Raw genomic sequence first — 14,776 nt, forward strand, 5'->3', positions numbered from 1 at the left:
AGGAAACCTAAAACTAAATCACTTTTTCCACATTCTTAACATGAATATTCAGGACTGTAGTGACTGTTTTTTGTTTTTTTGTTTTGTTTTTTTTACCAAACAGAGTATGAGTTTGGGAAAATTCAAAAACAATTTAAAAATGCATGAGAATTTATTAAAACAATAATACTAAGATTATTTTTAAGTGGTTGCCTTGCAGCTATCTGCAACACGTTTTCATACATATGAAAGCTCATCAAAAGCTTAATTCAGCTCACAATAACTTGTTATTCGTCATTATAATCAATTTATGACTAATCACAATTTATAAAAAATAAAATCTAAATCAAAAACACACATATATGACTACTTCATACTACTGTATTACAATAACATTTTTTTTTACCATTTACTCACATGTTAAAAAAGACAAAATACATCAACCAATGAAACCAGCTTTGTACATTTTATGGAGGATATTATAGTACAAAGAGCAACATCGTTTAGGATGTGTTTTGGGGGGGAGGTGGGGGAGGCCTAATGCATGATGCAAAAAAAAAAGGGGGGGGGCTGATAGAAAAGACTGCGGTTATTAAGGCATGTCGTTGCTGAAACTGATGCAACTAACGTTTACTTGCTGCAGAGCACAAAGCCTGCAGCAGCCTGGACACATTTTCCTACAGACAGACACATTTTCGTTTCGATTTGCTTCCCCATTCGTTACACAGCTTTCCCAAAAACAACGATGCTTATTGGCGAGCTTTAACACCCATAAATACATTTTTATTTGACATGAATGCAGCTTATTTTGCCCGGTGCTAAGTGTTATTTGATCTTGACTAGAATTAACTTGATCCCCTCTTTTTTTTTCTCAAAAAAAAAAAAAAAAAAATCTCAAACAGGTACGTTTCATGTGGCTAAGCTGCTCGGAGAGGCCTTGTCAACAAATAACACAACAGCCTCGATCGAAAATGCACACAGAAGCAGTATTTCGATGTCGCCTTAGTTGGGAGTTTTTGCACTTGTTTACATAGACTCCGTGTGCATTATGAAGGGCGTTTCGATGCTGCAGCCTCCGTGTGTTTGGATGTAAACGAACTGTATTCACTATGATAATGCGCTGCCACTGACTGTATTATTTTATGTCAGAACGGTTCAGTGCTGTGCAGGCGGTTATACCCTCCTTATTTTTTGTCCTTTGAGTCCTCAGGTGTGGAGAACAGCGTGTCACTGTGCGACAGAAATCCCATTCCAGACATGTTGAAAGCATATCCAACAGAAGAGAGAAACAGATGGACGGGTACACTTTAATAAGTCCAAATCCAGTCTTACTCGGCCGTGTGTTTCCATCCGCCGGCTGCCTCCTGCACAGAGCCCCCAACTTCCACTATTAGGCTGCTTTTCCAACTTTTACAAACTTCCACCTCTGGTCAAATGATGGAATTTGCATCTGCAGGCAGTAGTTATTTCTTTCTTTCACCCCCAGTTCTTCTCCCCCACCTCACGCCACCCCTCTCACCCCCCCCCTTTTTTTTTTTTTTTTTTTTTTTTTTAGACAAGGGGGCCCAGTGACTGGCTCTTGATTAATAAATGTTTATGTGTTTTGAAGTGCGGGACAAAAGGGGGGTGGCCTGTGACCCCTAGGAGCCCCGACCTTGTGCAGGTTCATTGTGAGGCGCTGGGAAAGGGGCTTTGGGACGGAGACCCCGGGCCACTGACCCACACACATCCCAGAGCCCTGCCATTCATGTGCGCACCGCTGCATGTCGCCCCGCAGCTCCCATTGTTTCAGCGGGAACAATAGCTTTACCCCCCTCTCTGCCGGAGAAAAAGCAGCTTTCAAACTTCCCTCTATATGTAGCCTGATGCAAGCCCCGGCAGACTTTTCCCTCTAACACTTTAAATGGAAGGAATAAAAATGTTGTCAACGCTGTTATATATCTTATCCTACCACTGTTTAGTGGTATGTTCGCCCGGCGTTGCATCACACGCCAACGTTGCATCATTGCACCGACTGGATTCTTGCAGCCGTCAAAGGCCAACACTGTAACCGAGTGAAACAATAAAACAGTAACAGAGTGAAACTGTGAAAGGGAGAAACGGCAAGGATGAGATGACAGAAGGGGGAGAACTCGAAGAAATAGACCGTGAATAACACCTACAGGCTATTTCTAACGCTGGAATCAGATCTATATTAATAGGTGTAAGTAGGCATTAGCAGGCCTGTGTGTTCCGCCTTGGCTATAGGGTTAGTGAGGTTACTCAAATGACATCATCCATGGGGCCCTGGTTTCGATTGGATCTTTGCCTGGGAGTCAATCACGACAGGAAGTGAAGGGGATACAAACGAGCAGTGCAGGACTGCCACTTGCTTCAATCAATTACTGCTTCAGTGCTGAATGCCCAACACAAGACTCCCTAAACTGCACAGTCTCTGTTCCTTTTGTACGTTGAAATGTGTGGTGCAGAAAGAGCTTTGTAAGCAGGTCTGTAGTGGCACACAGAGACATTAATGTGCACAAAAATAAAATAAACAATGTTTAATCTATTCCTTTATTGACCAATGAATAGAAGAATGGTTAAGCTTTGGTGTTATTAGTCCTATAACACCGCATTTCATCCCCTAAATCTTGCTGTAAAATACCGTTGAGTTTATTTGGGTTGGCTTATAGTTGGACTAACAGGACCAGCCTATAGAAATTGAGTTGCAATCCGGCGGCCTGATGCGTGAAACTGCAACGCACTAATGGACCTCTCAAGACAAACGGCATTAAACATGATTAATTGTGGCCGGCAAGGCGAAGATCCGGCACTCCTAATATAGAGCATTGCTAGATTATAGAATAGTTATTGCTGCAAACTGAACATATAAAATATAACAGGCCTGTGTGCTAAAAAAAATGCACAGTGAAAGTGCCGCAACGTGCACGAAAACAATAAAATAATCATAATAATATATATAAAAAAACACTAGACATATATAGGGATTTATCCAGAGCGCGCATAGGATATATTTGCGTGTCAGGGTGAGCGAGCGCGCATTAGTAAGTATAAAAGCGTGTGTGTGTGTGTGTGTGCGCGCGCGTGTGCATGTGAGGAGAGAGAGGAGGGAGAGAGAGAGAGAGAGAGAGAGAGAGAGAGAGAGAGAGAGAGAGAGAGAGAGAGAGAGAGAGAGAGAGAGAGAGAGAGAGAGAGAGAGAGAGAGAGAGAGAGATTTTTACTCATTGTAATGCACAGAACGACCTGCCCTCTTTTGAAAAAAAAGCGAGAAAGCGCAGCCATGCTTTGCAGAGGCTACAGCATCGCTCTCATTGGTAGTATCAGCTTCTCGCCAAACGGAGTCTTTGCTTGTCCGCCGCCTATACGCCAAAAGGGAAACCGGGAATACAAGCCTCCCTCCACGGTGTAGAGATCTGCAGTCAAGTAATAATGCTAAAATGAAGTGAAAAGCAGCAGAGCACGGATAAATTATTAGCAGACCACAGTGCGCTGGGATCCACCATATGGCGTGGACCATATCATGGTGAGTATCTTGCTTTATGCTCGATCCCTTTGATCATTTATTGGTAACGTTATCGTGTATTTTTGCTTCGACTGGTTGTAAAATATGTATTTTAGTAGTTTATGGAAGAATAAAGATCTCTTTTTAAATAACCTATACAAAGATAATGGTCCTGTGCGCGTCTCCATGCACGTTGCACTTGCCATTGTTATTGCGGGCTTTAGGGAATAAACCACTCAGAGAGGAGAGCGAACAAAAAAAAAAAAAAAAAAAAAAAGGGGGCGATAGGAAATCATCACCAAACCCGCGCGCGCATCGCTTTATGTCGACGGTTGCATAATCAATAAGAAGGATAAAGAGGACGGTGGATTTCGGAGCCACTATCGTTTGTTCACTGCGCGGTGCTTAAGGACAATAGGGGTCGTGTTCGTGTCGATGGTCGGATAGACACAGGGACCCGAAATATGGGGATGTGCTGACAGGCAAGTGATGAAGCTCCAAATGAGAGAGTCGCCCGGTTTTTCAGGGGATGGGGACGTTTCCGTCTAAAATGGCGATTCCCTTTGTTTCTGCATCCCTCTCCTCTCCATTCCAGCGAGTGGGTAATGCATTGCAATTACCATATCTACGAGCTTGCGCCTCCTCATTTTGCCTACACTGCTTTTCACGCCGTTTTTTTTTTTTTTTTTTTTGCTCTTTAATGGCAAAACATGGGCTGTCAAATGCAGAATAGGTCCTCCACAATGATGAGCTGAGTGGCTCCGTCAAGCTCAGGTTGGTGGTCAGGTATGCGGCTCCTAATTATGATTAGACAGACCTGACTTTATTTGAATTTAAGCAGTTTTTAGCCTGCATTAGAAGGTATGTAAATCAATAGGGTCGCAGCTAGAAGTCTGCATCACTGCAGATTATACAGGTTCATAATTGCATAGATGTCGGGTCTGTGTCAGCCTCCTCATACAATAACATGATTAGTATGAGAGTAATTTTTCCTAAAACACGCATCTCCAAGCGTTGAATGTACTTCACTTCTCCATCAGACGTAGTTTGTACGTTATATAACCCATACATGACAGATACACAGTCATTGCTTTTAAAGTTTATTTCAATACCTCAGATTAAAAACGAGTTGCAGGTCGTCACACCGAGTAAAATACAGTATATGCTCACATCAAACAGCAGGCTCAGGATGACACGAGCATCCCTCCCTCAACCCTGTGTGTGTGTGAGGGGAGAGAGAGAGAGTGCGTGTGTGCATGCTCGTGCATGAGTGTTAGTCTGTATTTGTGTGAGTGTGTACACGTGTGTTCCTCTCTCTCTCTTTTTTTTGTTGAATAGTGCAATGTTGCATAACCGTTCACAGCCAATACCAGATTTAGGGCTTCACAATTTGCGGGGCCATTGTTGGCATTTCCTCTGCCGGCCCGCGCGCGCACACGCACACACACACACGCACGCACACACTTCACCAACCAACTGCAGAACTATTAATACATTTCGACGATAAACGTTAATACTCCGAATGGGAAGTCGTCAATTTCCCTCCTAGTTTCAAGGACACAGGGTAATGATGAGGAGGACGCTGGGTAATATAGAGGAACATCTGTTTGCCCGGTGACGTAAACACCCCCCCCCCCCTTCCCCCCTCCCAACCCCCCCTCATCCCAATCCTCTTGTGCTGAAGGCAGATGCCTCATTTGTTTGGCTGTAGCACCATTAATCCTAAAGTCAGAGGAGAAGACCGGACGGAGAGAGATCAGTCCCATTCAAGCGGTGTCGGTGCTGGACTCGGTGTCCCGGTCAGTCTGCTGTTGGGGAGAAACGCGTGCATGGACGCATATACGCTGTGTTCAGGACATCCGCACTTACCGAGGCTCTTCAACTGCCCCGTTTGCAATTTGCGGCAGTTTTTAACGTGTGACCCGCAAGTAGAGGCTGCAGGCTTGTGTGTGTGTGTATATGTATGTGTGTGTTGGAGGAAAATGCGTATGTGACAAGGAAAATCAATATTTTGGACGTGGACAGTGACTTTTTTTTCTGTTTTATGGACGTCAACTGTATTAAAAAACAGGTCAAAGGGGAATATGAGATTTTGTCATCTTCAATTCTATATGAAGTTCATGACGCATTTTGTGTTTTCCCTTCTTTTGTAGGTGCATTATGGGATAATGGAGGACTTTTATGCTTTCTGCAATTTTGGACCAAGCAGTCGACGGAGAAAGATCAAACGGAGTCCTTTTTCGCCTCCAAAAGCGGCCTGGGACGTATAATCATTTTGCCCGCAGAGCTAGTCTACCTGCTGTCTATTTTGCGTTTAAGTCAGTCCTGTAACATAACCTCCTTTTCCCCTATTGAATGTTTTTTTTTTTTTTTTTTTTTTACAATATAAGGTAGGCCTGCACATCAACCTGAGAGGATTTGATCTCTTTGGATACGTGCGGGATGCTTTGGATTTTTTTTTTATTTGTATTTTTTGGCCAACATCCCAAACCGTTTTTAGTCACAGAGCACAGGCCTCCAAGGCTGCAAAATAATTTGATCACATTTATAATAACAGCTCTCATCGGAACGGGTCGAGGTGTTTGCCCGTTTCCCACAGTAGAGTGAATGCAGCTGGTGGACGGACACACACACACACACACACACACACACACACACACACACACACACACACACACACATACACACACACACATACACACACACAGACGAGCGGGTTGTGTCTCTCCGTGTTCACAGCGGACCTTGATTTAATGTCTTACAATTAAGGCACGCGGTGAATGCCAAGAGATGATCCTCCAGTCTTCAGATGTCTGCAGACCAGAGAAATATACATCATGTCTTTTCACTATTTACCGTTTTAAAAGCATTGGTGTCGCTCTCAGTTGGAGGTTCGCTTGTTTTATCAAACTGTAACGCATTATTCATGTACTGTTGTATCTCCCCTCCCCCCTTTCCTTCAATAATAAAATAAGTCCACACAACGACTTTTTAAAGCTCTGGTTTTTCCTGTGAACATACATGTGATGGCTCCTGTGAGTGTGTGTGTGTGTGTGTGTGTGTGTGTGTGTGTGTGTGTCGGTGGGAGCTGTCCATCCACACACACACGCACACACAGGCTGCCCGAGAGAGCTGTCCACCTTCTGTGGTGCTGAAATCTGCGCACCACCGATCAGCCTTTTGTTTCACTCGCCTGCCGGTGCAGAAGCGGAAATGGCTGTTTCACTGTAGTACAGGAATGCAGAACTCCGCAGCATATAAACTGTACACACACACACACACACACATATACACACACACACACACACACAGACACAAGCCAGGGGATCAGAAGATATGAGAAAACATCGTCCTAAAACCTTATTTTTCTTAAATCAAGTGAGGAAATTTTACAAACGAAGCGAAGTAATACGACTGCTCTGGGCTTGTTTTAGCTGGGGTTTTTTCTCTACAATGAAGTAATAATACCTTTGAATAAGAGGATTAATAACGATAGAAAGAAAATTATTCTTGTTTGATTCGAGATAATTGTTGAGCTGATCAGCACTGAACATCTTGTTCCAGCGGAAACATTTTTCTCCACTTGCTCAGAGGGAAATTGACATGTTTGCAGTAAAGACGGTCTAATTTTCGCCTCCCTGCAATAACCTTAAAGAGGCCTTGCATGACAACGATATTAAACTATGATTTATTTGATCTGCATATTAATTTCCATGAACACGCACCCAGTATGGAATGTAAATGAGGAGGTGGGCTGAGGACCTCTATGCAGAAACACATCCACATGTCTGATTGGATATTAAAAGGTTTGAAAATATTGCCTAACAAACATTTCGACCAAACAAAAACTGAATACAGAGCAGCAGCTCAAAGAGTCTTATGGCATTTGCGCCGGATGAAAAAACATCCTCCTATCTTAGTCTGTCGCCTAGTGGCGTTCAGGGGCGCCGCAGTCATATTAAGACATGATGGAGGCTAAATGTTTCTTTCAGAGTTGAGAATTTGACGTACAGCAGACATTGTGATAAGATTTCCGGAGCTATAACTCTACGTAAGCTTTGTTATATTTTACAGATTATTGCTTCAGATTGCACCTTTTTATGCGCCACTTGGAGAAACACAGTGGTTCCATTTTGCACACTTTGACAGCAGACAATAATCCGATCTTGATTAACGACATGGGTCTCCGCAAATCATCGCCGAGGATGGCGGGAGCAGTGATGATGGATGGGAGAAGGTGCTTATGGGGGATGGGGGGAGTTTTATCCAATCATTTCTCCAACTCATTAATGTTTATTTCCTTAAATGCTACAAATAAGCAATGAGTAGTGAAAACAATGAACGATACGGCAAACACGATGAGAGAAAAATGCCAGAGCTCAGCTAGATTCGAAAATAATTAAATGAAGTGAGACTCGGTGCTAATTAAGAGTCCTGAATACAAAGGCTGCAAAAACTACAGCCATGGATCTTCACGGAGAGGTATGTTCATGTACTGCCGCCTTAAAGATGACACGAATGAACACAGATTTACAGTCACAACTATTTGAGAATTCACCCTCCCATCCAGGTAAATGCCGGAGCTGACCTTTTTTTTTTTTCTTTTTTTTTTTACTAATGAAGCTGCAACTTGGTCGCCTACAGAAGAGAAACAGTGCAGCCTACATGCCATATCATGAATACGACTCGCCCTGCTCGATGTAGGGCACCACATGACAAAATTGAAATTTCATATCAGGCCTCTACAGCCCGAGAGTCTGGCTTCCACTGATAACCAAAACCTTCAAAGTTGAATGAAATCCACAAGGCTGCAATAAAGCACGTTCATCACGCTCCTGCTTTGCCCCTCAGCTCCTCCAGCTTCAACTGGTTTCCCTCCCATTAGCAGGCCTCGTCTGCCCTCTTGTGGTAATGACAGAAAATACTGCCAAAACTATTTGGACACACAAGAGACTCGTCTTAAATTGGCACATTAAAAAAACGGACTAATTATAATCAAAAAAGCGAAATGGACAGTTGAAGTCAGCTAAATTTCACATTTTTAATACTTTCAATTAGAAATGCTTCATCATCAGTAGAACCCAATTAATTTTGGAAGTTGTGTGTCCTTTTTTCATGGCTGGAAAGATGAATCAACATGCAACTAAATCCAGTTCAGCCAAAGTGGATCTGAAATGACTGTTTATTTAAGTTTTTGCTGGGCTATGTGCATATAGTTCAGTCTGACAACCTTTAAGTGTGCATACTTTAAATCCACTGTGTGTTTGGGTGTTTCATTTAAGGTTAAAACATATATGTCTATATCTCTCTTTTAACCCAATCTAAAGCGATGCTTTATACTTTTCCTACACAATCCTGCCTTCGACGGTCCTTTTCATTACCAGAGTGCTGACGGACTGTGGCTGTAATGGCTGTGGCACCGTCCTGGCCCATCTTGTCTCATTAGGCGGACCTGATTGGCCATGAAGGTGTTCTCTTGCTGTCTCAGGATAAAGCGGCTGTCTCTGCCACTCGTTAGATCATAACCTCCTCAAGTATTTTGCCCCTGATGGCCTCTCACGGAGCCTGAGCACAGAGACTGAACATACGCTAATTGAAATATGCTGGAAAAAGGGATAAAACATTGACCTTGAATGTGTTGAACAAGTGTTGGCCAGTGGTGTTTGTGTTGCAGCTGCAAAGAAAAGAAGCAAAAAATACACAGGTTTCTGTCATACTTTCATTTTAAATGTAGTAAAAACAGCCCATGTGGTCACAGTTATTTGATAAACTATGTAAAATTATTTCAGTGAGTTATTTCTTCCACTAGAAAGGAGTTTTTAGTATCAGTTCTTTCACTTTCACACTATTATTATGCTGATGCAGAGAGGCAGGTGGCTAGCATTAATGTAAAAAAAAGTGACAGACATTACCTGCTGTGTGACAGAGAATGAAAACTATACCAGTATCGTTTATAGAAATCACTATCAGTGGGAGTAGGAGTTTAATTAACATACTACTTTTTGTTATGGTTACTGATATTTACATTTTTAGCAGAATTTAGCTCATCTGTCTCTAAAGACTTGAGTCAAATTAAAGCTAATTAGTCAAAAAACACTGTATAACTGAACAGACTGTCATCACACGATCAGTCAAGTAAATGCTGTTCTTACAATTATCTTCACTTAATTTGAAGTCGTGAGTACAAGCACATGTAAGCTAAAATTGACCAACATGTCTACATTGATTAAGTGAGTTGTTAAAGATACCTCTCAATTTTTTCTCAGACTCCATGTCCCTGCATGTGATTAAAGGACATACATGGATTCTGAACAAAACAACTCTTTGGCAGACTTTGTCTTGTTCAGTGGGTGATACATTGGAGGAGTCGGCGCAGACTTTTCTACAAAGCTTCATTCCAACTGCACAATACGAAGCTGCCAAGGTACCACCTCAGAGGCTGCAAAAATCCACGCCAAACTCACTGTGGTTTCAATTGGCAGGGGTCAATTGTAATCACTGCTAAAGGTTCCTTTAATGTGGGCAGCACACATACCATGGTAACTTGCCATGGTAACATCAGAGGAAGTGGAGGGAGATTTTGTTCCTTAATGCACTGCAGCCAGTGTCTACAAATGGCTTCTAGGGGAGTGTAATTACTAAAATGGCTTTTTGTGTAAGCCTGAAATTTCCGAGGTGAAGAAGAATGTGTTCCCTGTGCAAGCAGTTACAGGGCTGCTCTTACTGAATCTTTGTGCACTGTGGGGTTCCCCGGGCAACGGTGTACTTGAGAGATACCTGTAGAGTTTAGGTATGAGCCCTTTGGAAAAGAAAGTAGCTCAGGTGTAAACCTGTGGAGCCAATGGCCTGTTCAGCACCACGGACAGCTCTGCTGCCCACATCTGCTCTGCAGTGGCTGTTTTTCTCTCATGAGCCAATTAATCCTCAAAATATTTATGATCCTTTTAAAGGAGTATTTCAGATTTTAAGGTGCACTTTCTGAATGTTGGAGGACTTGGGAGAACCCATTTAAAAAAGAAAGAAAGACAGACAGAAAGAAAGAAAGGTTAAAATCAAAGCAGCAGAGGATGAAATTACTTTTAATCAATTGTATGGATCAAGCTCAAAAACGCTAACATTTCCATGATACTGCCTCGTAAATGCCCATGTCTTCTAAACTTCACTGCCCCCAAGTCTGTAACACAGGCCTTCTGTTATAAATGTGATGTCTAAAGCCCAATCCATGATGACATCATCAGGTATAAAGACATTATGCAACAGTTTCACAGGCTGAGAAGTACTCCTTGTGGTAAGTAAAAGTCAGTGGACTGTGCCTTTATGAAGCTGCAAAGTTAGAGAATACATTTTTTTCCCCACACTGTTCAACATCACATACATTCTGCATGTGCAGTAGCTTTTTCATGCTTATATATTAAACAAAATGTTCAAATCCACAATTATTTATGGTTTCATTGCTTGAACTGGGAGATTTAGGTCTTGTGCTTAATTCTATACATTTTCCCCTATGATTGCGCTTCACATATTCAATACTGTAAACTTAAAGATCCCCTCCATATATGTATTAATACATATAAAAATACTCTGCTTGGAACAACAATGTGTGTCTGATATGTTTTTTCCCCACAAAAAATGTGTACTTCCCCTCATTAAAATCCCTAAAATGGCATCTACTCCTTCTCCGTCATTAAAAGTCCAAGAATCTATGAATATGCAAATATTGTTCATCATGTTCATCAGTTTAACTGTTGGATGAAAGGTGTCTCTTAGAGGCTTCAGGTTTCCACGTCACACTTATGTAAGTTGCATACTGGCTTCAAAACTAGTTGTGATATTACAAATCACGCCCCTTAAACTCAAGATTTTCAATGAGCACAAAGAAACTTTCCACTTTCAGCAGATGAATGTGAAAACAGCCTTCAAGTGTCAAACTCTGCATATACATAATTCTGCACAATGAAGCTCAGGAACAAGAAGAAAAATACATTTTTGAGTGGAGGGGGGACTTTAAAGATGTTAATTAGAATTTTAAAATTAGGAAATGATGTAATTTTTTTCATCATTCGTGCGTTTGGTACTGATGCACATGCCAAAGATGACGTGAAATGAAGAAAGCTTGGTAGAATTGAATTGTCGGCCTGCAAAGTGAGATTATTAATTCATCCGATGGCATTTGTCTCTTCATTGTGGTTGTACTCCACTATATAACCCAGTAGATGGCAGTATGAGCACGAGTAAATCTTGGTAAGAGCGCAAGCTCTGTCATGGGGAAAGTTCAACAGTGGAGATGGGAATTTTGTGTTAATTTATGGGTTCAATATATATATATGTATGTTTTTAACAACCATAAGTCCGAATAAAAGAAAAGTTGTATGTTGACTGTGAATTTCAAAGATAACGTATAACCAATACAACTCTGTAGCAGAACCTCTTGTCAAGCTGTGATAACAATAAGGTCGATTCTCTGAATTCACCCGAAGCTTTGGTGCACAAGAGGAGCTGACAAACTAGTGGCAAAAGAACGAAAATTCACAAGCACACAACTGTAAACTGTGAGTTTTGAAATGGGTTGACAGAAACATTCATTTCTGTCGCTCTACATCAAACGAGGATGACTAAAAGCTACTTTGATGTGCAACTTTTCTCTATACAGACACCAGTGAAAGTCACACGACTAAATCACTGAAGCAGCTTATTTTATGATCGCAAGGCTTTTCTAAAAATGAGCCTCGATATATAAAGAGCCTCGATCACACACACACATAGAGAGAGCTACAGCGCACGCGGTATTGTTTGTCATCGTTTAAATGCCATTAATTAAAACGTTAACCTGATTGGGTGGAGAGTGAGAGGGGGAGAGGGTGTCTCTGTCCCAATAGGCGAATCCCTTTTAATAACCCGCCTCGAGATAATGATGTAAAAAGACTCAGGCGTCTTGTGCGTAACGAGGATCATCCGGTGAAGGTGAATCAAACAGAGAGAGAGAGGGAGAGAGAGAGAGGGAGAGAGAGAGAGACAGAGAGAGAGAGAGAGAGAGAGAAAGAGAGAGAGAGAGAGAGCAGCACTTATTACACGAATCTCCTCCTCGTCTCCACACCTCAGCTGACAAGTCAAGCAAGCCTGCAACTTCACCACTGACACAGAGCAAAACTCGTAAAGGACAAACAGAGGAAGAAACTCACAAAGACGTGTCAAGAGTTTGCAGAAGCGACCGCAGCTCGCCACAACGCCAATCCCACTAGGCTATGGACAGGAGGATGAACTTGAACGGCGGCTCTGCGGACATTTTTCACAAAACTCTCAGCGCCGTGTCCACTAAAAAAATGGATGCTTTCAGACCGTCTGCCGGCATTGAACTACCAGCCAGAGACCGCCAGTCACCGATCAGCTGCTTTGACCAAACCGACCCAGACCCGATTCAGCCGGGAGGACTGGCGGGAGGTAGAGGAGGACCACTGGGTCTGCCGACCGGATCTTTGTGCGTCAATTTCGGGGAGAGCGCCAACAGGACCTCGGCTGCGGAGAGCAGCGGCGGAGAGCAGAGCCCCGACGATGACAGTGACGGCAGGTGTGAGATGGTCCTTCTGACCGATGGGCGGACGGTGAGCGCGGGCAAAGCCGAAGGAGGTAAGAAAACCAAAGAGCAGAAAATACTGAGGCTAAACATCAATGCCAGAGAAAGACGACGGATGCACGATCTGAACGACGCGCTGGATGAGCTCAGGGGGGTCATCCCCTACGCACACAGCCCCTCAGTGCGGAAACTCTCCAAAATTGCCACTTTGCTGCTCGCCAAAAACTACATCCTCATGCAGGCACAGGCACTGGAGGAGATGAGGAGGCTAGTGGCGTATCTCAACCAGGGCCAAGCCATCTCTGCTGCTTCGATACCGGCCACCACTGCCCTCGCAGCTCCCGGCTTGGGCGCGTACGAGCAGCCGCCTGGATATCCCTTCCCCACCGGGGTGGCTGCGTCCTCCTGCCCCGATAAATGTGCCCTATTCAACAACGCCACCTCCAGCCTCTGCAAACAGTGCACTGACAAGCCTTAACTGCGCCTGACACGGACTCAAGAGAAGCACATGCGAGAACAGACACCACTTTTGAGAACACTTTTGGGGGAGGAAAAAACCTGTGAGACTGTTGTTGAAGTCAGTAGGCTTAGAGACAAAGAAGTAATGCCGATGAATACTTTTATAATATTTACTAAATGCATTCAAAACGCGCTTTTTTGTTCAAACAATACTTGATTGTGTACATAAATCATCCTTAAAGTGCTGGTATGAATGGCAGTGAAGACCAAACAGAGCTACAGTTAGGCCTGTAAGAGTGGCTGCAAGTGTTTGAGTGAGTTGTTGATCACTTGCTCGGTTACAGTATGGACCCTTTTGGTGATGTGGTTGACCTGACAACGTGCGACTTTTTTTTTTCACTTGAATAGATGGACACCTTCCTGGAGCGTTAGTCCAACCTCACTTTCTGCTGCTTCCACCCCCCCACCCGTTTTATTTGCGGTTTGTTATATTTGATTCACCTCAGAGACATTTTGCTTGTTTACTTACTGGTTCAAGGCCTGTTTTCATGAACTTTTTCTGTTGAGCACGTGGAATGTCATGGACAAGGAAAAAGTTAAATGAAATAGACGAGTTAAGTGGTTTAATCAGTCAGATATTTACGTGCTAATCCAGACACTTGTTAATCGTTGCGCACGCCTATTACAATTCTTTTTTGGGGGGGGCACTGTGATATAATAAAAATTCAGAAAAATTTAGAAAACCTGAACCAAGGTTTATGAGGTGTTTCGATGTGTCTTTTGTAATTAATTAATTGGGATATTTATAATGGATATTTTGCTTGCATTGCACATTGTGGTCTTTTTTTTTTCTTAGTTGCTCTATTTTTTCGTTTCTCTCCTCACACAAGATGATCAGATCAATCGCGTTGTCAGGTCGAGCTGTGGATTACTGTAGATACCTTAGTTATTATATGAGCAGAGGGGCCATTTGTATGTATTTCAGTGTTGAAAAGCTTTATTAAAATATTTTGAACAACAGAAATACTTCTGTCTATTCATCTGATGTGAAGTGTAGTGGAAAGTGGAACCAGAGTGCCACAGAGCCTTTTGTATTTGATGAAAACACTCACTGAAAATTTAGAATTGAACTTGACATTTTCATCATGGTTAAATCGTAAAAAAAACAAACATAGGGAACTCTTACTTGTCAGTCTCGGAATCTCGCCAGGTGTCGACTATACAGACAGAATTGGTCAATAATTTTCCGCTCCATCAAAACTGGT

General features: G+C 42.6%; 2 protein-coding genes and 1 long non-coding RNA gene across 4 annotated transcripts in view; 2 read left to right on the plus strand and 1 right to left on the minus strand.

The window, feature by feature from the left end:
- LOC122972517 overlaps positions 1-14,776 on the minus strand; it is a 112,577-nt gene that overhangs the window by 50,688 nt on the left and 47,113 nt on the right. The window lies entirely within an intron of this gene.
- Positions 3,199-6,468, plus strand: LOC122972535. The gene is made up of 2 exons (XR_006399773.1): positions 3,199-3,502; positions 5,635-6,468. It is a non-coding gene; the product is annotated as an uncharacterized LOC122972535 (long non-coding RNA).
- On the plus strand, positions 11,431-14,535 carry bhlhe22 (basic helix-loop-helix family, member e22). The gene has a single exon (XM_044339683.1). The coding sequence runs from the start codon at positions 12,724-12,726 to the stop codon at positions 13,528-13,530; it is 807 nt and encodes a 268-aa protein (XP_044195618.1). The 5' UTR covers positions 11,431-12,723; the 3' UTR covers positions 13,531-14,535.

Source organism: Thunnus albacares, chromosome 21, assembly GCF_914725855.1.
Source record: "Thunnus albacares chromosome 21, fThuAlb1.1, whole genome shotgun sequence".
Taxonomy (NCBI): domain Eukaryota; kingdom Metazoa; phylum Chordata; class Actinopteri; order Scombriformes; family Scombridae; genus Thunnus; species Thunnus albacares.